This window comes from Mauremys mutica, chromosome 2, assembly GCF_020497125.1.
Source record: "Mauremys mutica isolate MM-2020 ecotype Southern chromosome 2, ASM2049712v1, whole genome shotgun sequence".
NCBI classification, from domain to species: Eukaryota; Metazoa; Chordata; order Testudines; family Geoemydidae; genus Mauremys; species Mauremys mutica.
In genome coordinates, this window is record NC_059073.1 from 205,617,978 (window position 1) to 205,642,871 (window position 24,894).

Below are 24,894 nucleotides of genomic sequence, written 5' to 3' on the forward strand. Positions count from 1 at the left end.
TCAGCAGGTAAGTATGCCCAGTGGCCTGTGATGGGATGTTAGATGGGTTGGGATCTGAGTTACTATAGAGAATTCTTTCCTGGGTGCTGGCTGGTGAGTCTTGCCCACATGCTCAGGGTTTAACTGATCGCCATATTTGGGGTCGGGAAGGAATTTTCCTCCAGGGCAGATTGGCAGAGGCCCTGGAGGTTTTTCGCCTTCCTTTGCAGCATGGGGCACGGGTCACTTGCTGGAGGATTCTCTACAGCCTGAGGTCTTCAAACCACAATTTGAGGACTTCAATAACTCAGACATAGGTTAGGGGTTTGTCATAGAAGTGGATGGGTGAGATTCTGAGGCCTGCATTGTGCAGGAGGTCAGACTAGATGATCATAATGGTCCCTTCTGACCTTAAAGTCTATGAGTCTATAACTGTTGGCCTGAAAAGGAAGCTTAAATACAGAGTGTAACCGGATTGTAAAGGGCAAAGTACACAAAAAGGGTTCCAGCCACCATGTGTAGCTTGCTTCCCCCTCCTCCTCCCCCCTGTGATTGAAGGGTTTCAATCACAGATTGTTTATATTCTTTTCCCCCCAGAGATATCCCCCATGAGACCTATTGGAAGAAGTGGTTCTCTAGTTAACAGTGTATGAGCAGCCCTCTTCAGCAATATTGAAGTCACTCAGTGGATGTGCCAACAACTGGACCTGTAAAGGGGCTAGCACACTCCCCTGTGTTTACATGCACACACATTCTGTCCTCACCTCTTAAAGACTTTGACCAAGATTTTCAGAAAGTCTGGGATTTTCAAAAGGGCAGAACAGAGTTAGGTGATTATCTCCCAGTTGCATCCCTAATTCCCTTGGGGATCCTTTGAAAATCCCATACTAAGCCCACCTTTTGACTCCTAAATAAGTGACCTTATTTTCCAAACTGCTGAGTTCAGTGAGATCTTTTAAAAATAATATCACTTATTTAGCAGCCTAAACATGGACTTGGGAGCCTACCATTAGGCTTCTGCTGTTGAAAATCTTGGCCTGTGTGTGCATCTCATACTCAGTCTCCACCAACCTAAAGGATCTAAAAATTTGCCTGTGACCTAGATAGTTCCAGTTCCTAGCAGATTGGCTTAAATTTGGCATTCATAAAGCAAGAGCTCATGCAGTGCAGAGTAGATACCTTAAATAAATTATTATTTAGTCACTGGAGTGAGCCCTGAGGAAACTGGTTTGGACATTTTCTAAGTAAAGAGAGGGGGGAAATAGCAGTTTACTGGTTAAGGTGATTTATTTGTGCATCTATAACTCAAAAAGGACTGAGCTTTTTAAAACCAAAATGAAACTTTGAATGTAATTAGCCAAATGGTAAACTAAGCCCTAAATTAAACGGGGCAAATTATTAACGGCACATGCATAACAGAATTTCATATTTTTTTAAATTTAAAAATGCTAATCCATATAATACTTTCATCGTAATTGCCCCATGGTACAGCTTGATATAATGCACATTGTAAGGTGTTTTGTCAAAAAAACAAAACAAAACAAAAACAACCACCACAACTCTATTGGAGAAGATATGGTCTAATTCATAAATAAAATGGCTATTCAGATTTGTCTAATTATGTACTCATGCAGTAGAACATGACAGCTGAAAAGTCTGTATGTGCAAATCACATGCAGTTTTTCTAGGTATTTACCCTTGCAGTCTATTTTGTTGATATACACTTCCATGAGAGAAGTTTTTTAAAAAGTGATTACTATAAAAGGGAGCAATGTGCTATAGTAAATTAAGGTACAAGTTGTTACTACCAGAGACTTGGATTCTAATATGATACGTCACAGGTGTCTAGAATTTGGTGACCTCACTCTTGCCTATAGTGATCACTTGCCTATTACAAAATCACAGAATGATTTGGCATGACTGGCACATTCTGCCCAGAAAAGGCCTATAACTGAAATAATAAATGATACTAGTAGACATATATAGCACTTTTCATTTGAAGATCTCAGAGTGCCTTTAAAAATCTTAATTAATGAAACCACACAACACCAAATGGTGGCAGGTACAACGGGTAAACTGAAGTACAGAGAAGTTGTGGCTCAGTCATGATAGGAGGCGGGATAACTGATCAGGATTAAAGCGCATCCACGGAGATGTGGTGGGAAGCTTTCACAGTGCCTAAGCCCTCTACACCTCTAGTAAGTGTTGTCAGTCCTTCTAAGCAAGGATGATAGATTTAACCTGAATTCCTTGCTTTTAGTCTTGAGTTGAGGTTAGATTATTAATATCATTTGAATGTAGTTTAGTGATGGTTGGGGGGTATATTACAATGACCTTGGTATAACATAGGTTTACTAATTTATGGAATTGACGTCAGTGGCACTTTTTGAAAAGCAGGCCAAAAAGACTATATTTCATTACACTTTTACAACAGGATAAACTAAACTGTTGAACTAAACGACATTTTCCACCAGTCTGACCACTGTGTCTAATTAGTAATAACTGTACCCCAGCCATGGAGCTTAGGAAATGATGTGCCAAAACTAACGACACTTAATCCCAGCAGCAATAGACAAAAGGGACTCACTACCCCTTTAGGAGACTAGGTCCTTTTTCCTTCTGCCACAAACTGTTTTGAAAAATACATTTTAAACTACAAAAAAAAAATTGTCTTTTAACAATCACTGTTTTGGACCCAGTTTGCAGAAATTGGCTATGCACATCAGTACTCAGCTCTCCTGAGCACAGTGTGTTCTTGTACCTCCTATGTTGTTTTTGCTTTGGGAAGTCATGTCTGCTAGACAGCCAGAAATGTCTAGTGTATTAATAGGTGTAATGTGTGTACATCTTATCTTATCAGAAGCAGGCTGCTGTTGCAAGACCTCTGATGATCTGACACTTTGCATTATAAGTATACCAGTTCGGAACTTGTTAGTTAATTAAAAAAAATTCTTCTATAAAAGCTACTTAATATTTCCCCCTCAGCATTGGGGCCAGTGCTGAGACACACCACCCCAAAGGGAGATCCAAGAAGAACTGTCCCTTTAGTCGGCCTAGAGGAGCGTGCCTACTGCATCAACTTTTAGGATAATGTAAAATGCTCCAATTTCTGCATCCAGGCAGCTCTGCCAGCCAGTGTGGGAAGGAGGGATGGGGCCATAACTCTCCTTCTGTCTGTTTTGGTTAGAAACTCTACAGCTGCTAGGAGGGACTGCTGTTATCCCGAGCCCCTGCACAGAAAAGGCCTGATCTACGGCCCATTGAAGTGAATGGAAAGACACTTACTGACTTGTGAAGGAGTTGAATTAGGCCCAGAATGCAAGAGGGGCATGGTTTCTTTAGCACTCCCCTGTCTGTATACTTGCCCAGGGCCTGGCTCACTCTGTTCTTAAGTAAGGTGTCACTTGATGAGCTACAGCTGGTACTTCAATAACAGCAGGTATATAAGCATCACACTCTTCTTCAGTGGTGAAGGCACTTGGCTTTTAGTTTCACTTGTCTTGAGGGTTATTGCTTACATAAATCACCACGGAGTCTTTTGTAACCTTCAAAAGTCGTTTTAATCTTAATTTAATTATTTTTATTTTAAACAAAAACAACAACTCCCCTGGTACCTGGAGAGAAATAGCTCTGAAAAAATGACATCATCCTCTTCCTTTTATCCATCTTGAGAAGAAAGGGCACACTGTCCATTTGCAAATACTTTGAGTTCAACTCAGGAAGGCTTTCAGTGGTAGTGAATTACATAGTGCATCACCCATTTAAGATTTTAATTTACCTCCCTCTCAAATGATCCTGATGTTGCCCTACTATAAATTACTGCCTAAGAATTTCTACAAGAACCTGCCCATCACGTGAAGTCAGGCAGTGATTTTGTAATTGACAAGGGGACCACTAGAGGCAAGACTCAAGTCACCAAATTCATGGCACTTGTGAAAGGTCATATTTGAACCCAGGTCTCTGAAAGTTTTGGTGCCTTTGAAACTGAGTACACAGAAAATGTATATCTGTTAAAAAAAATCCTGCTTCATTTCAAAATCCTTCCATCCGCTCCTCTTTTCTGTCTCTCATTCTGAGTCTATGTCACATATTTCTATGACCAATATCACTCATTCTAGCCTTGGAATACTGAGAACTGGATTTATGGTAAGAGATGTGTTGGATTAATCTATTAATACAGGATATTTTCACGACACCAATTCAACCATAAATTCCTTCACTAAGGCCAAATGGTGTTTATACAATTGCTCTAAACATGTCTAATAGCAATATGTTAAGAGTGCTTCAGTACATTTGAGATGCATAATGGAAGAAGTAATGTACATCATTGGTATAATCTGATAGCAGCCAACATAAATTATTATAAATTACAGCTGATTGGCAAATTTCAAAAGGTTAAAAAATTTAGACAAAAACCATTTTCCATAGAAATTATTTTTAGTTTTCGGACTGCTCTGTTACAAAGTATTAAGGCCCTGATTCAGCAGTGCATCCCTATTCAGTAAAGCACTTAAGCATGTGCCTACCTTTAAATTAAGCATGGGCTTAAGTGCTTTGCTGAATAGGGATGAACTTAAGGAAATGCTTAAATACTTTGATAATAGGGCTATGGGAGGGAAAGGATGATGCTATGGCTAAAGCACAGAACTATATCAAGAGGCCTGTGTTCCACTGTATTCCCTATCTCTGCCACAGACTTCCTGTTTGACCTTTGCAAACCTTTTCTGACTCCCACAAATCAGCATAAGGACCTGGAGCATGAAATCTGATTATGCTTCGTATTTCTTCATATCACTTCCTTAGCTTGGATAACTGTAGCCAGGGTGAATCAAATAACATTTGCAAATTTCACAGGCAAACTATAATTTATACTGCATAGCGAGAAATGTTTCCTCTAATTTGACACACACAAAAAGTGGTATTTGGAAGATTAAAAATTCTCTTTGACAGATATTTTATTTTTAATTTATGGGAGATATTATACTAACTCTGTCCCCTGCTAAAAGCGCCTGTCTATGCCTCCATCAAAAAAGAGGGAGATGAAATATGAGCATGTTTTGATTATAACTTTTTCCTGATAAAATAAAAGAGAATTTTTAAAATGTGAAGAGGGAACTTACTCACTTTCAGTGCAAATAGGACAGCATCCTTTTCTGTTCAGGATCTTACCCTAATTGGGAAAAAGATAGACTGGTTTACTGAAAGCATTTTTGGAGCAACGACTGTTATGTTGTAAGGCTGGATAAACCTTTGAAAATAGTTCAAGTTGTGTTTGAACTCAATGCCCTGGTTACAGCTTCAAATATCAGGTGTTAAAAACAGACAGAATATTCAAAAAGCTTCCTGGCAGTCCCCTAAGAAATAAAATACTAAAAGGACTCTCTGTTGCTACTTTTCTCTTAGAGAGAGCAGGGGGAATTTGTACTCATGTATTCATGGCTATCTAAAGTACACTAGTTGTTTTATGTAACTAAGACTCCAACCTTTTTCCCATAAAATACATATGGTTCATTTCTGATGCAGATTGCTTGTATCCCTTCAGTTGCTTATGGGAAATCCTTACTAAAGAGAGTCATTCATCCAGCTACAAATACTAGTAAGAGATCTCACTGGTACAAATCAAGTTTATTCAAATTCTCTTCCATGGGTAAATACGGTGATATCCCATACAAAATGGTATTACTAAACTAGAAACAGTGGACCAAATTCTCTGCTGGAGCCAATGGGTGAAACCCCATAAGTGTACTATTTACATCAGCAAAGACTTTGGTCCAATATTAGTAATATTGAGCAAAGGCTCAATCCACTTTGCCCAGGCCAAGGTTTTTGTTTGTTTGTGTGTGTGTGTTTGTGTTTTAAATAGTTCTGTCTCAAATAGAGGTTGCTAGAATTAGGAAATATGTGCTTTTGTTTGTGTGTGTGCATGTGTCCTTTTAAAATCTTCACTGAATTAAAAAGTGGCCTAATTGATTTAGTTCAAATTTGCTGAAACTGACCTTCAAGTTGAGAATAATCATAAAACATCTCAACCTGAAAGGTGGATGCTTTTGAGGATTTGTCCAACACAAAAAGTTAGTCTGCAGCAGGCTACTGCAGGGTAGATTCACAGCCCAGCTTGCCACAAACTACTTGTTTGCGTAGACAAACCCTTGGTGAAACCTAGGGTGATTATAATTGAAACTGCTTTGTAAGTCGCCCACCATACACATGCAAGGAAGCAAGAGGCATATGGAACTTCCTTACTTCCCTGCATTGGCTCTCCACATCACTTGTGGCAGCTCATGGAGGGGAGAGCAGCCTCTATAGGGCCACTACTCTGGTTCTCTTACAACTGGGCAGAGCTTTGGCTCTGCCCCTCTCAGTGCACCAGCCAGAGCAGAACTGAAAAGAGTGGAGAAGTAATCAGCAGCAGGTACAGAGCTCATGTGGGTTACCTCTCTCCCAGAGCAATGGGAGAACCAGGGACCAGACTGTGATTCCGAGTCTCTCAAGCACCTGTTATAATAAAACACTTTTAAACACCTTTAACTAAGTGCCATATAAACCCCCAAAATAATATACAGAGATATTTAGTTGGGCAACCCTTATTAGCATTAATGGGAGACATGCAGCTTAATGCCCACACATTATACTGAATATTCTTACCTCTCTGTTTCAATAAAAGAGTTGAAATCATCAGCCAAGCTGGAAATGGCAGAAATTCAAGTGAAATTGGAATCTGCAAGGCAGCCTGCTGAGGCTGGTTACTTGAGCCACTATGTTGGCATGGGATCCTGTTTTTGTCTTGTAGAATAAGGAAGCCCATTATTGCTAACATGTGCTGCAAGAGTTCGTTAGCACTGAGGGTTCCCTTAGGAGTGGGATAAGTGATGTGATCCCATTTTTACCTATGAATATTTATAAGCAGACTGCATTCAAGTCTCTTTATTTTCTAGGATTTGTCTTCTTTTTCATGAGTTTTCAAGTCTATGTTTGAGGAGGGATTTTTTTTAAAGGCAAGAATAATTAGGGTTTGGGGGGACGCTGGTTGGTTGTGCAATAGCAACAGCTGTTGTTTTTTTGTGCCTCATTTGGCACTGCAGTAAAAACAGCAACTTTTTGTTTGCAATAATAACAGATGTGTATAAAATTAAACACTGTCTGTGCTTGGGATGGGAGAACGTGTTCTGAATAAATTTTAAACTCACATGAAGTTCACGGGTTCAAAATTTATCCACAGAATCAAATCCTCTGAAAGGCTTTGTGTGCAATGAACCAATTTTATGCTTCAAAATCACCATGCACTTTCTTAGTAGCATTGGAAGAAACATCTCTACAGCAACTCAGCTTTAGCCCAGGCTGGTATCACTAATTAGAAGTGTGGTCGTGTAACTGGGTCCTTTCCTGGCCTGCCTTCCCACTGCCTTCCCCCACTTCCTTTAATAAAGCACCATCAGGCTTCTCTTTTGCAGCACCCGTGGTTTTTATTTACATCTAGTACCCACCACCAGCAACACTATATACAAAGTTTACAAGGCTTTGGTCTCCTCTTTACAGGGGTTCTCCCTTCTCTCTGGAGACTACCCCTTCCCTGGCCAATCCCCCCTTTACACTGGCTGCCAGCCAGCCTTTATAGCTCTTCTCTGAGCAGGCCCACAGGTGCAGCCAGTTCCTGAGGCCAGGCACCAGCCTTCTCCCCAGCCCCAATCTATTTCCCCTGATTGAGGCTGGCTGAGCAGGGGCTAATTAGGTGCTTGTGCACCAGCACCCTGCTACAGGTATGTACTGGTGGTGTGAGGAGGACAGCAGCAAGGTAGAAAATGATAGTGAGAGAGAGAGAATGGAGATGGTATAAAGGAACCAAAGGACTTGGAAGAGTAAAGAATGTGGAGAGGAGAAAGGGGTAAGTGAGGAGAATATGGGCTTATCTTCAGGTACAGCAGTGCAGCTGCACCCTGTAGTGCTTTAGTGAAGACGCTACTACACCGACAGGAGAGTTTTTCCCATCAGTGTAGTTAATCCACCTCTCCGAGAGGCGGTACCAGTGTTGATAGAAGAAGGTCTCGTTAACATACACTGTCTACATACACCGTTGACATACACTGTGTACACCAGGGATTACGTTGGTATACCTGCATCACTCAGGTGTGTGGATTTTTCACACTCTGAACAACATAATTACACTGATAAAAGTTTGTAGCGGAGACATGGCCTTAGAAAAGAAGAGGGCTAGAGAATCTCTCAATCCTGAAGAGGATGAGTTTACTCCATTTCAGTAAAGCACCTAAGTACACGCTCAACTTTAAATATATGGGCATGCCTGTTGGCTTCAGCCGGACTACCCACATGCTTAAATGCTTTGCTGGATCAAGGCCAGAGTGCTCAACACATTGTCGAATGAAGCCCAAGGCAACGGAGGAAGTGTGGCTGCAGAATCAGTGATCAGAAAGTGGAAACAGAAACCATGAACCAAAAGGCTCAGTAGAAACCCAAAGCAGGGCTGACTTTGCTATCGGTGTGGCCGGAGGGCATTAAAATAGAGACACATACATTGCCTCAGCATGCAAATAACTCAGAAAGGCACTTCTTGAAATTATCAGAAATAATAAAAGATTCTATACTAAAAAAAAAAAAAAAGTAAGAAAAAATGTGTATAACCTTGGGAAAAATGAAAGAAATGGCAGACACAATCTCAGGGTACGTCTACACTACGGGATTATTCAGATTTGACATAAACCGGTTTTGTAAAACAGATTGTATAAAGTCGAGTGCACGCGGCCACACTAAGCACATTAATTTGGCGGTGTGCATCCATGGTCCAAGGCTAGCGTCGATTTCTGGAGCGTTGCACTGTGGGTAGCTATTCCGTAGCTGTTCCATAGTTCCCGCAGTCCCCCCCCTTGGAATTCTGGGTTGAGATCCCAGTGCCTGATGGGGCAAAAATCATTGTCGCGGGTGGTTCTGGGTAAATGTTGTCAGTCATTCCTTCCTCCAGGAAAGCAACGGCAGACAATCATTTTGCGCCCTTTTCCCCTGAATTGCCCTGGCAGACGCCATAGCATGGCAACCATGGAGCCTGTTTTGCCTTTTGTAACTGTCACCATATGTGTATTAGATGCCGCTGACAGAGGCGATACAGCAGTGCTACACAGCAGCATTCATTTGCTTTTGCATGATAGCAGAGACGGTTATCAGTCGTTCTGCACCGTCTGCTGCCATTGTAAATTGGCAATGAGATGACGGTTATCTGTCATTCTGTACTGTCTGCTGCTGTCATGGGTGCCCCTGGCTGAGGTCGGCCGGGGGCGCAAAGACAAAAATGGGAATGACTCCCCGAGTCAATCCCTCCTTTATGGTATCTAAAAATAGAATCAGTCCTGCCTAGAATATGGGGCTAGTGTACTAGAGAACTAGTGTATCAGAGAACCAGAGAGCACAGCTGCTCCGTGTCAGACCCCGCAGAAATGATGAGCTGCATGCCATTCACGGGGGGTGCCCCTGCAACAACCCCACCCGTTGCTTCCCTCCTTCTCCAACCTTCCTGGGCTACCATGGCAGTGTCCCCCACATTTGTGTCATGAAGTAATAAAGAATGCAGGAATAAGAAACAGTGATTTGTTAGTGAGATAAAATGAGGGGAAGGCAGCCTCCAGCTGCTATGATAGTCCAAGCAGGACATTAAGCAGTGTGGGGGAGAGAAGCCCAGCATCCCGCTGCTATGAGATACAGGCAGGACATTAAACGGTGCGAGGGAGAGGAGCCCAGCATCCCGCTGCAATGATAGTCCGGGCAGTACAGAAGCTTTTCTTTACACATGAAAGGAAGGGGACTGATGAAGCTCAGCCCCCAGTTGCTATGATGAGGACGGTTATCAGCCGTTCTGTACCATCTACTGGGAATGACAAGGAATCATTCCTGTTTTTACCCAGGCGCCCCCGGCCAGCCTTACCTGAGGCCAGCCAGGAGCACTCACGGGCTGATGATGAGAACGGATACCAGTCCTTCTGTACTGTACCGTCTGCCACCGGAGAGAGGATGCTGCTGTTTAGCTCTCCAGCACCCCGTCTACCAGCAGCATGCAGTAGACATAGGGTGACATTGAAAAAAGGCGAGAAACGATTTTTTTCCCTTTTCTCTTGGGGGGGGGGGGTGAAGGGTGTAAATTGACGACATACACCCTGAAACACCCGGGAAAATGTTTTTAACCCTTCAGGCACTTGGAGCCCAGCCAAGAATGCAAATGCTTTTCGGAGACTGCGGGGACTGTGGGATAGCTGGAGTCCTCAGTACCCCCTCCCTCCCTCCATGAGCGTCCATTTGATTCTTTGGCTTTCCGTTACGCTTGTCACGCAGCACTATGCTGAGTCCCTGCTGTGGTCTCTGGAGATTTTTTCAAGTGCTTTGTCATTTCATCTTCTGTAACGGAGCTGTGATAGAACAGATTTGCCTCCCCATACAGCGATCAGATCCAGTATCTCCCGTACGGTCCATGCTGGAGCTCTTTTTGGATTTGGGACTGCATCGCCACGATCAGAGCTCCACGCTGGGCAAACAGGAAATTAAATTCAAAAGTTCACGGGGCTTTTCCTGTCTACCTGGCCAGTGCATCCGAGTTCAGATTGCTGTCCAGAGCAGTCACAATGGTGCACTGTGGGATACCGCCCGGAGGCCAATACCGTCGATTTGCGGCCACACTAACCCTAATCCGACATGGCAATACCGATTTCAGCGCTACTCCTCTCGTCGGGGAGGAGTACAGAAACCAGTTTAAAGAGCTCTTTATATCGATATAAAGGGCCTCGTTGTTTGGACGGGTGCAGCGTTAAATCGGTTTAACGCTGCTAAAATCGGTTGAAACGCGTAGTGTAGACCAGGCCTCACAAAATGTGGCAACCAGTCCAGACAGTAATACAAGTGGTTACTGGGTATAAAAAACATCTACAGCTTTACCAGTGTGAAGCCTGTTCCGAGTCAGATATAAAAGTCCTAATTAATTTAGAATTAGGTTAATGAATGAATCAATATTCCATCAGGAAAACTTCACAAACAGAATGCTAAAGCTGAAGAGTTAAGCTTTTATAAGTCAAGGTATAAATATTTAAGCTTGCCTGCATATCCTTAACTCTTTCACCCTTGTATGTGTGCATTATGACACAGAATTTAATGGCACAATCACATGAGGCCACTCTTACTCGCACCAAGCAGCGCCTTACTCCACAAGTAGTACCACAGGAGTGAGTCTAATGGCCTATAATGCTATTTAAAACTAGTAAGGAAATCAAGATACTACCCATATTTTTTCTAAGCAATACAGTATTCTCTTATACAATTTTTCTTCAGCCTAGTTCATAATATGCTTACAAACTTGCAGCATACACATCACTACCAAATCTATATCTTGTATTACGCAAAGTATAGGTATGTTTGTGAAAAGGAACAAACGAGTAACATGTTATTGGCTTTAAAATTCCTTAAGGAGAGAGAGAAAATTAGAACTCAACTATAGAGTTGCTTTCTTCTTTCTAATAGCCCTTATCTTGAAAAAATGAGAATAATGTGTTTTTACATTAGGGTGATGTCTTGGCAAAGGGCTGGTTTTTTGGCTGATTTGTTGGTTGGGGGTTTTTGGAGCTGGAAAAGGAAAGGCAATAGTGTTTGCGGCAGACTGTGAGCAGCCATTTTGAATCCTGGGACAGGATCGCTGGGTTAGAACCTATTAGGAGTGGAGAGATGGCATAGCTGTTTATTTTTCCCTGAGGAGGAGCTGGCTCTTGTTTGGGAACTCAGTTTGGGGGTTTAGTTTAGCTCACAAGCTTGTTTTAGTCTAGGAGTGTATCGTAGTTCAGAAGCTCACTACCGCTTGGAAGTTTAGTATTGTTTGGAAGCCTGCAGCAGCCTGGGAATTTAGCTTAGTTCACAAGCTTATTCTAGATTTGGGAACTTACTCCATTCCTGAGAAACCATCCCAGTTTCAGAAGCTTAATTTGGATTGGGATTCCAACCCCAGCTAGAACCCAGGGCTGGTATAATTTAGTAATCAGTTTCAGGTTAAAGCCTTTCTATTCTAACTGGGGATTTATAAAGGGATGTTTATTTCTTATGAAGCTGCTAATGGCATTTTGTGAGTTAAATTTACATGCTTCCTATGCTTCTCAACATTTAAAATCCTTTACTTTCTATATTTTTAATGGAGGACTTATAACTCTTTTTGCTCTTGACTTCACTTATGAGTCTAGGACTCACACCTCCCACACTAGGATTGTAGTATGACAATGCTGAAAGAACATGTAAGTGTGCCTTATGGGTTGGAGAGTTAAAGCTATTATTGGAATGTATAAGGTGAATTTTCACATGGCATTGTTTTCCGCAGTTGATTGTATGAACAACAAGGGAAACAGTACATTTATTTATTACCTTAATGGATCATTTCCAGTCTTTTCTATTCATAAGTTTATTTAAATGAAATATAATGTAATGTTGTATTTTGCAACCGGGTCATATTAAATTACTTTAGCAACCTGAGCTCTGAGGAGCCCTAAAAGCTTAAATTGGGTAAATGAAGGACACTATAGAGAGGCATCCAATTTTTTCTATGGTGCCACGCTCCTAAGAATTCTCATAGAAAACTTGATGTGCTAGATAAAAAGTTTTCTATGGTCCCAGGTTCTCATTTCCTACGCACTCCTTAAGAATTGCATGAGGGAATCCCGTTACCTGCTAATACTCCCAGAAGAGTTGCATTAATGCATGCTTACGAAGGTATACAGTAGCAGAGCTCCTCTCTTGTGAAGCTTAAGGAGACTCATGGCAGAAGGACTGAATTCCTTTGAACCACCAAAAAGGTGAAGTAGAAGATTGCCTCTACTGCACAGAATTCCGAAGGCTCACTGGTGCAGTGACCCTGCCTCTATAACATTTGGAGATCCAAAGTACAAACAAACACCTCTACCACTGCCCTGGGCTGTCAAAAAGTCACCAAAACACATTTCTATTCACGGGAGTTTGTCGCAGGTATTTGTGATTAATATTTTCTCCTTTTGGCTTCTATGACTGTGAAGGAAACATTAAGAAGGAGTAATGCTGATAACTTGGAGATCTCTTCAGTGGGTTGCTTTAAAATGACTCTCTGCATAAGATGTCATTTGAGATCTGCTTTTCCTGAAAGCTTGCACTATTTAAACTAAGTAATTTGCAAATTACAGGCATCCAAAACAGAAAATGTTAGACCAATAAAGCTACCGAGAGAGAGAAGTAAGCCTGGGAGCAGAGAGAGCAGCTTTGGTTCAGATATAAAAGGGAGAGTAAAAACACAGGAGCCTTCAGAGCAAAGAGAGAGACCTGAGGGCAGAGCTAGGCAAGCCTGAAAGGAGATGTTGCAGTGCTTTGAGAATTCTAGAGGCAAGGTGGGTGAAGTAATATCTTTTATTGGACCAACTCCTGCTGGTGAAAGAGACAAGCTTTCAAGCTTACACAGAACATTTCAGAAGTTGGTCTAATAAAAGATATTACCTCATCTACCTTGTCTCTAATATCCTGGGACCAACACAGTTTACAACACTGCACACAACAATTGAGAATCCTATTCAACTATAGACCCTAGAATTTTTGACGGTTCCTTCTTCCCAAGGCTTCGTGTACACCAGTTCAACTGAGAAACACTGACAAAGATAAATGAGGGTCGGGGCAGAGAACATATTCCATTAAAAACTCACATGAGGGCAGCTGTTGACTGGAATGCACTGCTTCTTGCGACACTCTGTCTTGCCTTTCACACAAGCACAGATGGTGCAGTTAACAGAGGACCACATCTCTCCATCCTGCAGGAGGGAGAACATGATATAGCTATCAGCTGGGGTGGCGGAAGGAAGCTATTCCAACAATGTATCATTTTCATTGCACAGAAAAGCACTGCTTTCCCTTTTGGAGTTACATCATTGTTTAGTCTAAATTATTATGAGGTGCTCATCCACACCCAGTCCAGTTAAAAATGAAGACAAGCAGGGATTTCTTCCCTCTGGTCCTTCAGGTTAGAAAATCATTCTTCCAAGTCCGTGTTTTCTTTTTCCTTGAATGACCTGATTTGTTGCATTGTTTCTCGCACCAGTGGGATGTGATCACACCTATTGTGAATTTTCATTTAAGCTGACATAATTAGAAAAATCTGATTCATTACCTTCAGATAACTGACATGTTTAAATTATTGGATGTGAAAGCATTTCATTAAGATGTCAGAATACAGTGAATTTATTACCAGATGTGGCATCATTCTGGGTCCACAGGAATGGACAAATAATGAATTCTAATTTAGATTGCTTACAGTGCTTTAGCAGACCCTTGATCTGCTAAACATCTGAAAATGTTTAGAACAGATATAACACTAAACTACCCAAATGTATAGCAGGAACAGTATTCTTCCAGAAGACAGTCTGTCTCTCTAAGAAAGTATTAAGTGGGCAGCAGAATGCTCTTCGTATAGTTTTAACATACCCAGGAAAGTATGGGGAACTGTCCTGGCTCATTTCTACATGCCTTTGCATTTGCCAAGTGCAGTTTATAAAGCATTCCACCTCACCCACGTACAGTCCTGTGCTAGCCCGTGTAGAGCCTGAATGTGCAAGCTTTCTGTTTACAGGACGCTTGAGGAGGAAAGGTGAGGGGCAGGCAGACAGAAAGAGAGTAGAGGCAGTCCAAGAGGACAGAAAGTGATTATGGATCCACCTACACTAGAGTTCCTCAGTGTTGGGATCAGAATGAAAGCACCCTCAAATTTTAAGTAGCAAAACAGCCTGATTTTTTATGCACAGCATGATTTGTAAGGGCTGTCCTGCCTTGTCTTTTATTCTGAGGTGATGCAGAATTGTCTAACCATTTTGGTGCAGCATAAGTTGACAGACACCATGGCAAAAGAAATTATCTCCAAGCACGAGAGCAACTAAAAGAAGATACAACAGTTGCCCGATTGTGATCTCACGCCTGTTTTATATTTATGTAACTCCATTGACTTATAGAGTTATTTCCAACAGTTGTATAAAAAAGGTAAAAATCAGAACCACACCCAAAACATTACCCGAAAGATCTTATTCCCAAATTTGCACACTTTCAGTTCCTCCAGAGAGACGTATGAGACACACTCCTTGCAGCAGTGTTCCTTGCTTTTATTGCATTCTCCAGGAGGTGAGCACTTCTTCTTACATACCATTGTAGAATTCTAAGCAAAAGGACAGAAGAAAAGCAAAGGGGACACTAATTTATTAGGATAATGTTCACCCCGAATCGTAACATCTGTGTGTGTTGAGGTAATCATTTCCACCCAATGTAGCTAATAATTACTTTGATCAGATCTGCTTAGAATAAAATATTTTATTATAAATCTTTCAGAGTGTATTCATTTAATAATGCAATCAGGGCTTAAATTTCAACTTGCGCTTTTGAAGTCATGTAAAATCTGACCATGTTGATTTGGTAGCCCTTTACATTCCCTTTGCCTGGATGTAAATAACAACACAAGGTACTTCACAGTACAGAGTCAGGCCATGTAGTACTCAAATCTTACAAACATCTCTCCTAGGCAATAAAAAACACAGCACACTGCATAGGAATGTTGTTACTGACTTACCCTACAGGTACACGTAGTGCAGTTGTCATAAACGAAAGAGGATCCATTGTCATAAACATCACTGTGAAAGAGGCAGCTTCCAAATGGGAGGTCAAACACTTTCCTCTGGCCTGAATACAAACAACAAGAGACACAGAATATGGTTGAAAGGATGCCATGTTGTCAACAAAAATAACACAGTTTACTATTCGCAGACCAAATTCACGTGCAATGCGTCATTTGCTATATATTTCCATTTGGGTGTCTAGAAAGTTTTTTTTAACAGTTCCCTATTCATTAGGCAGATATTAATCTGGGTAAGATGAAGAGGTTACTTACCTATAACTGGAGGTTCTTTGAGATGTGTGGTCCTTGTCTGCATTCCACTGAGGGTTTATGCATGCATCCGGAGCCAGAGACTTTGAAAATAGTACTGTCCATTGGTCCATGCATGTGCCCTGCGTTCACCTCATCCCTCCCTTTACCACCTCAGTTTCATCCAAGATGATAAAGGGAGGGATGGACTGACCGCATCTCCAGTTCCTTCTCCACCACAAATCCAAAGGAACCACAGCAGAGGGGAATAAGGATGGGAAGTGAAATACAGATAAGGATTGCACATCTCAAAGAACCTCCAGTTACAGGTAAGTAACCCCCTCTTCTTCTTCGAGTGGTAGTTTGCATTGTATTCCAGTATGGGTAATTAACAAGCAGTACCTAAATCAGAAGAGGATGCGAGTACCTAAACTCAGACCCTTAGCTGGTACATAGTGTGACATTGCACTACATAATGTTTTATGGAAATATGCTTATGAGTGTGAATATGATGTAACTGGAATATGCTTTATGCAAAAGGCCTCTTGTAAGGTATGATTACAAAGCTCATGATTTATTGAGTGTGTTTATCCCATTTGTTTGTTTGTTTGTATGTATTATTTCTATGTCTGGAGTTAGGAGAATAAGATATAAACTTATATTACTGATGTAAACATTTTAAGTGGAAGCCATTAAGGGTGCTTCAGAATCAATGACCTGTAAATGGCTCTGTTTACTTGCAAACCTTCCTGGGTACCTGCAGGTCGGCCCTGGAAGAATGGAGGCTGGGGTCTCACAGGACATGTGATCATGTCACCTGATACTGGAATCCATCTTAAATCTGGTACTTTTCCATTTAGAAGGAAGGGTGTGGACCCAGAGAGACAAAAGATTCCCACCTTGTGCCAAAGCTATAAAAGGGGGTGGAACAGAACAAAAGTGGCTGCCAGTCATGAGAACACCCCTGCTTTCTGCTGGAACTAACAAGGACTGTACCAGGGGAAAGGATTGGGCCCAGACTAGGAAGGAGTCTAGTCTGTGAAAGAAGCTTTCACAGACTAGATTGTGAGAAGACTAGAAAGAAGCTGTCAGGTTTTACCTGTAAACAGTTTCTTAATGTACTAGGCTTAGACTTGCATGTTTTTGCTTTATTTTGCTTGGTGACTTACTTTGCTCTGTCTCTTATTACTTGGAACCACTTAAATCCTACTTTTTATACTTAATAAAATCACTTTTGCTTATTAGTAAACCCTCCCTGATGTAATGGACAGGTTCTGAGAATGAATATTGGGGCCAGGATCCCCAATAGAGTCAGCATGATAGATCCAGAGGGTGTTGCGGAGAGCCCCATGGCGTAGGAAGCCAGTGGCTCTGTGGTGGCTGGAGTGGGGGATACTGCCACAATGTAGAAGGCCTCCATTGGTACTTGTAGCGGTGGAAAGGGATGGATGTTGCCTGTCCCTCATCTGATTCCTTCGAAGACAACTCGGAGACTAGTGCCATTGGCAGTACCAACGGAAGCAAGTACACACCAGGAGTGGGGGGTGAGGAGTGCCTTAGATGTGGCATGTTCTGTCCCAGAGATAAACTCTACTTGGAAGTAGAGAGCCCCAGAAGGTGTGAAGACTTGGCTCTCCCAAGGCAAACACTTCCTGGCACTCTGGTGCTTTTCCAGACCTCCCAGAAGTCAAGGATACTTTTTCAGTCCCCGGAATCAGTACAGAAGCACTGGTCTTCTGGGGAGAAGACGGCACTCTAGCTCTGATGGATGATGATGTTGACTGGTCCACACCTGGTACCAGTGGATCCATCAATTTATGTGGTCCTTTACAGGTTTGTGCGCTTTAGGGCACACTCTGTCCCCATTACTGGAAGGAGTCTCTCTCTTCTTAAGCTTAGAGGAAAACCAACTGGCATGCTTATGTGCATGCTTCCTTATCTCCCGAGTAGGCCCCAGCATAGAGTCCATAGTCATGGCACTGCCAGTGTTGGCCTTAGATTCAGTAGCTGAGGCACACTCTTGGCGGCCTCAGACCGATATACAGTGGGGAGGAAGGGGGTTGTCTGACCAGGGTCCAAATCAGGTCTCATGGCAACTTCCATAAGGTGCTTCCAGAGGTGGAGAGCCCAACCTTCTCAGGTACGTCTGGGGAAAGTCTGGCAGATATTGCATGTGGACGAAATGTGGGCTTCTCCTAAGCAGTAGAGGCAGCATTGATGTTCGTCGCTGACTGAGAAGGAACATTGGCAGGAGGCACAGATTTTAAAGCCTGGGATTTTTAGCAGGGTTCAGTACCTGCATGTGGGTATAGGGGTGGGAAAGCAGGGGGTATTCACACAGAACTAAACTATCCCAGAAGAACCCCAATTCTACTCCTAAAACTATCAAACTACTAAAAACTACTATAAAAACAATAAAACAGTAAACCACTCTAAAACTTACTATGTACAATTATGTATTTTTAAAGTGCATCACATACAAGAAAACACTAATAGTTCTGACCTGGACCACGTGGCGATGAGAAGGAACTGGAGACGAGGTTGGTCTGACCCAACCTTTATCACCTTGGATGAAACCATGAAGAGAGCCCAGGCAGATTCATGAAGCAACTGACACTACTATTTTCAAAATCTCTGGCTCTGGATGCATGATGCATATGTGTAAACCCTCAGTGTAATACAATAGGGACTATCACTCAAAGAACTACTTTTCCCATAAAGGAGGGGATTTAAATATTATTTAGGACATGTTTCTATTAGAAAATTTTCCCCCGCCCCCTCCGCCACACAAGTGCACCCATGTAACTAAATCAATTTAAAATCAACCAGTCCAAACCTCAACATAGATGCACTTAAACTAGTCTAAACTACATTTATGTTTCTTCATTCAGTATATTACTGAATTAAACTAAATTGGTTAAAGCATAATTCAAACTGGTTTAACATTAGGAGTTTGCAATTTAGTTACACTGGCGCAAAAGTGCTATGTGCTGGACAGCCATTAAATTATTACAATCTATAAAGATGTTTGATAGACTCCTTTAGTATAGCTTTATGTCTTATGCTCAAACATGTCTACAGAAATTATAGGAATTTACATAATGTTAAAGTTACCTATATTAATCAGAATGGAACCATCAAAAAATAAATAAAGGAAAGGAAATCAGTGTGGAGAATATACAGTCCATGAAGCAAATAACATGGCTTTGGAAGGAGTGGAGGAGAGGAAATATTACAGAAATGTTTTGTTCTCACGATAGTAAGGGATCTGACAGCATAGGTCAGAGTAAAGTTTAGAGAAGCATCAATTCCCTTGCAAAGCACTGCAACAACTCAGTCTTCCAACACCTTGCAATTCTGCAAGCAATGCAAAACCCCAGGCTTGCTATTCCACTTGTCTCTCTTCTGTTCTTCACATTCTGTTTTATTGAATTCTTTTGAACAGATGGACAATATATTGGTTCTCTAATATAACAAAAATCCACTTAAGACTCAAATAAAATCACTAACCTCATCTTCCCTTTTGAGCAAAGCAAACTTGAAGCAACAACATGCTTTCACCTACTTTTTTTTGGTGAGAGCCACGCTCTGATCTTCCAACCTTCTGAGAGTTTATCTATCTGTCAGATTGATAGCTGTCTGTCATTTCCAAGGAATAAAATGATTACTGCAAATAAGTGCAGCATGGCACTAACTTATTATTATGCCAGTAATTTAGTTCTCAGACTGGCGAGAAACCCATATTTTGGCATTTGGGATGCTAATAGCTCACCACTATATTCCAAATCGCAATTAATTTATTTTTAGTTAATATCTGGTAAAGGAGTAAAACCACTTAAACAAAGAGGCTTACAGTTTGTCCAATGATAAGATTAAATAGAAAGATAAACAGATAACAGAATATCTGTTTAATTAACATGAGATTTCCACAAATGCTAAAATCAGTCCCCGTTAAAAGAAGGCTTTTATCAAAGAATGCAGTGTTTTAGCCCTGTTAGTCCCAAGGTATTAGAGAAAGAAGGTTGGTGAGGAAATATCTTGTAATGGACTAACTTCTGTTGGTGAGAGAGAGAAGCTTTCGAGCTTACACAGAGCTGTTCTTCAGGTCTGGGAAATGTACTCTGGGTGACATAGCTAAATACAAGGTGGAACAGATTGTTTAGCATAAGTAGTTAACACATATTTCAAGGTACTATTCAAAGTGAGGCGGCCCATCAACATAAGAACCTAAGAATGGCCATATTGGGTCAGACCAATGGTGCATCTAGCCCAGTTTCCTGTCTTCTGACAGTGACCAATGCCAGATGCTTCAGGGGGAATTAACAGAATAGGGCAATTGATCGAGTGATCCATCCCCGGTCATCCAGTTCCAGCTTCTGGCAGTGGAAGGTTTAGAGATGCCCAGAGCATTGCATTGCATCCCTGACCATCTTAGCTAATAGCCATTGATGGACCTATCCTCCATGAACTTCTCTAGTTCTTTTTTCAATCCAGTTATAGTTTCAGCCTTCACAACATCCCCTGGCAACAAGTTCCACAGGTTGACTGTGCACTGTGTAAAGAAGTACTCTTTTTGGTGTGTTTTAAACGTTCTGCCTATTAATTTCAATGGGTGATCCCTTGTTCTCATGTTATATGTAGGAGTAATTAATACTTCCTTACTCACTTTCTCATACCTTTCATGATTTCATAGACCTCTATCATATCCCCCCTATCGATCACCTCTTTTCCAAGCTGAACAGTCCTAGTCTTTTTAATCTCTCCTCATAGTGAAGCTGTTCCATACCCTTAATAATTTTTGTCACCCTTCTCTGTACTTTTTCCAATTCTAATATATCTTTTTTGAGATGGGGTGACCAGAACTGCACACAGTATTCAAGGTGTGGGTATACCATGGATTTATACAGTGGCACAATGATAATTTCTATCTTATTATCCCTTTGCTACTGATTCCTAACAGTTAGCTGTTTTGACTGCTGCTGCACATTGAGCGAATGCTTTCAGCTGTGTTCCCTCTATGCTGCACCCCTGCATGGCTACAAAAGAGGCCATCAAGGCCCACGCACCTTATTAGTACAGGCGCACACACAGCGGTAGAGCCACAGGTGGGACTGGAGGATATGTAGGGTGAGGTGGGGAATAGGGTTGGGTGGGGGCTGTTGGGTGAGGTGTGGGGCAGTGATGGAGGAGCTTGGGGCATGCAGGACTATGGCAGGGAGAGACGCCTCTCCACCAGCCCCAGGGCTGTGGCAGGGAGAGGTGCTTCTCCCCCAGCTCTGGGGCTGCAGTGGGGAGAGATGCCTCTCCCCCAGCCCCGGGGCTGGGGTGAGGAGAGAGGACTACTGAAAATTTTGCAATGTTAATTTTCTTTTTATTTGATTTCATATTAAACAAACATCTTAAGTAGTGCACCTTGTTAATTATCCCTGGTTTTATTATTATTGTTGTTTCTTCCATACCGATTGTAACTTTTTAAAAATGTATATTATATCTAAGTTTTTTGTTTCTACTGGTGGCGCACATCAAAAATATGGAGACATACCTATCTCATAACACTAGAAGAGACCCTGAAAGGTCATTGAATCCAGTCCCCTGCCTTCACTAGCAGGAAAAAGTACTGATTTTGCCCCAGATCCATAAGTGCCCCCCTCAAGGATTGAACTCACAACCTTCAGTTTAGCAGACCAATGCACAAACCACTGAAATATACATCCCCTCCCTTGATATTGGTGATGCACATACAAAAATTCATTCTGCACATGGATGGAAAAAATTAGAGGGAACATTGGTTTCAGAGAACTATCCATGATGACTCCAAGATCTCTTTCTTGAGTAGCAAACATACATCATTTTGTATGTATAATTGGGATAATGTTTTCCAATGTGCATTACTTTGCATTTATCAACATTGAATTTCATCTGCCATTTTGTTGCCCAGTTACCAAGTTTTGGGAGATCCCTTTGTAAATCTTTGCAGTCTATTTTGGACTTAACTATCTTGAGTAATTCTGTATCATCTGCAAACTTTGTCACCTCACTGTTTACCCCTTTTTCTAGAACATTTATGAATATGTTGAACAGCACTGGTCCCAATACAGATCCTTAGGAAACCCTGCTATTCCCTCTCTCCATTCTGAAAACTGACCATTTATTCCTACCCTTTATTCCTACCCTACCTGTCTTTTAACCAGTGATTGATCCATGAGAAGACCTTCCCTCCTCTTATCCCAGTACTGCTTAGTTTGCTTTAGAGCCTTTGGTGAGGCTTGTCAAAGGCTTTCTGAAAGTCCAAGTACACTATATCTCCTGAATCACCCTTGTCCACATGTTTGTTGACCCGCTCAAAGAATTCTACTAGATCAGTGGTTCCCAAATTTGTTCCGCTGCTTGTGCAGGGAAAGCCCCTGGCGGGCCGGGCCCGTTTGTTTACCTGCCACGTCCGCAGGTCCGGCCGATCGCAGCTCCCAGTGGCTGCGGTTCGCTGCTCCAGGCCAATGGGAGCTGCTGGAAGCAGCGGCCAGTACATCCCTCGGCCCGCGCTGCTTCCAGCAGCTCCCATTGGCCTGGAGCAGCGAACCGCAGCCACTGGGAGCCGCGATCGGCCGAACCTGCGGACGTGGCAGGTAAACAAACCGGCCCGGCCCGCCAGGGGCTTTCCCTCTACAAGCAGTGGAACAAGTTTGGGAACCACTGTACTAGATTGATGAGGCGTGATATCCCTTTACAAAAGTTATGTCAACTCTGCCCCAATAATTTGTGTTCATCTATGTGTCTGATATTTCTGTTCTTTGCTATAGTTTCAACCAATTTGCCTGGTACTGAAGTTAGGCTTACCAGCCTGTAATTGCCAAGATCAACTCTTGAGCCTTTTTTAAAAATTGGCATCACATTAGTTATCTTCCAGTCATCTGGTACAGAAGCTAATTTAAGTGATAGGTTACATACCACAGTTAGTAGTTCTGTAATTTCATTATTTGAGTTCCTTCAGAACACTTGGGTCAATACCATCTGGTCCTGGTGACTTATTATTGTTTAATTTATCAATTTGTTCCAAAACCTCCTCTACTGATACCTCAATCTGGGACAGTTCTTCAGATTTGTCACCTAAAAAGAATGGCTCATTAACACCCCTTCAGTCAGAAGGGGAGAAGCAAAAAAAAAAAAAAGAAAGAATGGCAGGCACCTGGTTTTCTTTGAGGATGAAGACTGATAGGTCACATATAGAATGATTCCTTTGTGAAAAGTGTTCACCCACAGGTGATGTGGTGTGTTTGTCTTTTATTATCTTCCTGTGTGAATTCATTGGAGAGCGTAGAGATTGTCTGGTATCACCCACATATTACTGGGGCATTTAGTACCCTGGATGAGGGACACCACATTGTGATGGGCATGTGTGGGATCCATGGATCTTAAATGGTGTGTTGTGGGAGGGTGTGTGTGACACTGTATGGAATCTAGGGGACACTTTAAGATATTATGAATACCAATATTGTAAAACTGTAATGACATATGCCAGGTATGCCATGTAAGAGATCTGTAAAAATGTTATGATTTGCCAAATATAATAATTTTGTTTATGTTTGTATCACCTTTTGTATTATGAGTTATAGATATGTATGTATGTCTGTATTCAAACTTGGGCTATGCTTCTGTGTTACAACCCCAGACAGTTTGGCATCAGCTCCGCCTAGCCTGCTTGATGGCCCATTAGGGACCATCAGCTATACAACTGACCCATTGAGAGAAGGCAGAGGATACACCTTATGATGCAGCAAGGCATGCATGGGTATGCCTATGGACAGAAAAGGCTTCCAAGCCATGTGCTGGGCAGTTTGTGTTGGAAACAAAGGAAGCACAGGCCACCTGGCAAAAGACTATAAAAGGCAGCTGCATCTTCTCCATTGTCTCTTCATTTCTGCTTCTTACCTCTGGAGGAACTTTTCTACAAATGAAGCTTTGAACAAATGACCAAATGACCCATCCAGGCTGTGAATGTGATCCAGAGGGACTTTCAAGCCAGCAAACTCACCAGTACTGCTAGGAACCTCATGGACTTTGAATCTTTATATGTATGTGACTGCTTTACCATTTAACATCTCTCTTCTTGTTCTCTCTTTTTTCTTTATAATAAACCTTTAGTTTTAGATACTAAAGGATTGGCTGGCAGCATGGTATTTTGGGTAAGATCCAACCCTATACTGACTTGGTAATGTGGCTGACCCTTTGGGGTCAGAAGAACATTTTGTATATGTGAGTAGAGTTTTAAAACAACTTCTCACTGTACTGGTCCTGGGTGCTGATTGGGAGCCAGAGAACTGGAATGCAATAAAGGAGGCTGTGTGATTTCTTTTTTGCTTCTTGATAACCAGTGTCACGGATCAGAAGCACAGTTTGTGACTGGTTGGAAGGCTTAACTTCAGTGTTACCCACCAGTCTTAGGAGTATCTGCTCTCCCTTTTGCAGCCTGCCCTGACCTTGGCATTTCCAGTGAGGGCTCCTCGAGGCACCCCGGGTCACAGGGGGTGTTGATCATTATAGTAGTGGAGATATGTCTGTAGGTTTTGCATCTGTTCTGGCAGAGTATGGTACCACTTTGAGTTGTTGTGTCCTGGTCTGTGGTGAGCTTGATTCTGATGATGAGAAGTTGGGAGTTGTTTGAAGACCAGAAGAGGGAGTTAAAGAAATATTTCTTTCACGATGGGGTCCACATCGAGTATGGGTTGTTGTTGTTTGATGATACCCCTTATGGGTTTCAGTGTGGGGTGGTAGGTGACAACTAAGGGAGTGTACTCTCTGGTGCTGCAGTTTTATGTCTGAGCCAGGTATTTATAAAGCTTCTCATAAAATAAAATAAAATAAAATAAAATAAAATAAAATAAAATAAAAAGCTGTGTTTCAAGAAGGCAAAATATGTTAAATATTATGAGATGCTGGAACAATCTATAGGCCTTGAGGCCCATGGCCCTTTCGTGTCCTTTCATTAAGCCAGCCCTGAAAATAGGCTCAAGATTCTAGTACGGGATATA

The 24,894-nt window shown here is 41.9% G+C and overlaps 1 protein-coding gene across 1 annotated transcript in view; it reads right to left on the reverse strand.

Moving 5' to 3' along the window:
- The window catches only part of BMPER (BMP binding endothelial regulator), a 212,142-nt gene that overhangs the window by 72,809 nt on the left and 114,439 nt on the right, over window positions 1–24,894 (reverse strand). Inside the window, exons 8-11 of the mRNA XM_045003070.1 lie at window positions 15,575–15,684; window positions 15,026–15,166; window positions 13,671–13,775; window positions 5,104–5,149 (exon numbers count right to left, since the gene is read on the reverse strand). Coding sequence (XP_044859005.1) covers window positions 5,104–5,149; window positions 13,671–13,775; window positions 15,026–15,166; window positions 15,575–15,684 — 402 coding nt within the window. The remainder of the gene's footprint in view (window positions 1–5,103; window positions 5,150–13,670; window positions 13,776–15,025; window positions 15,167–15,574; window positions 15,685–24,894) is intronic.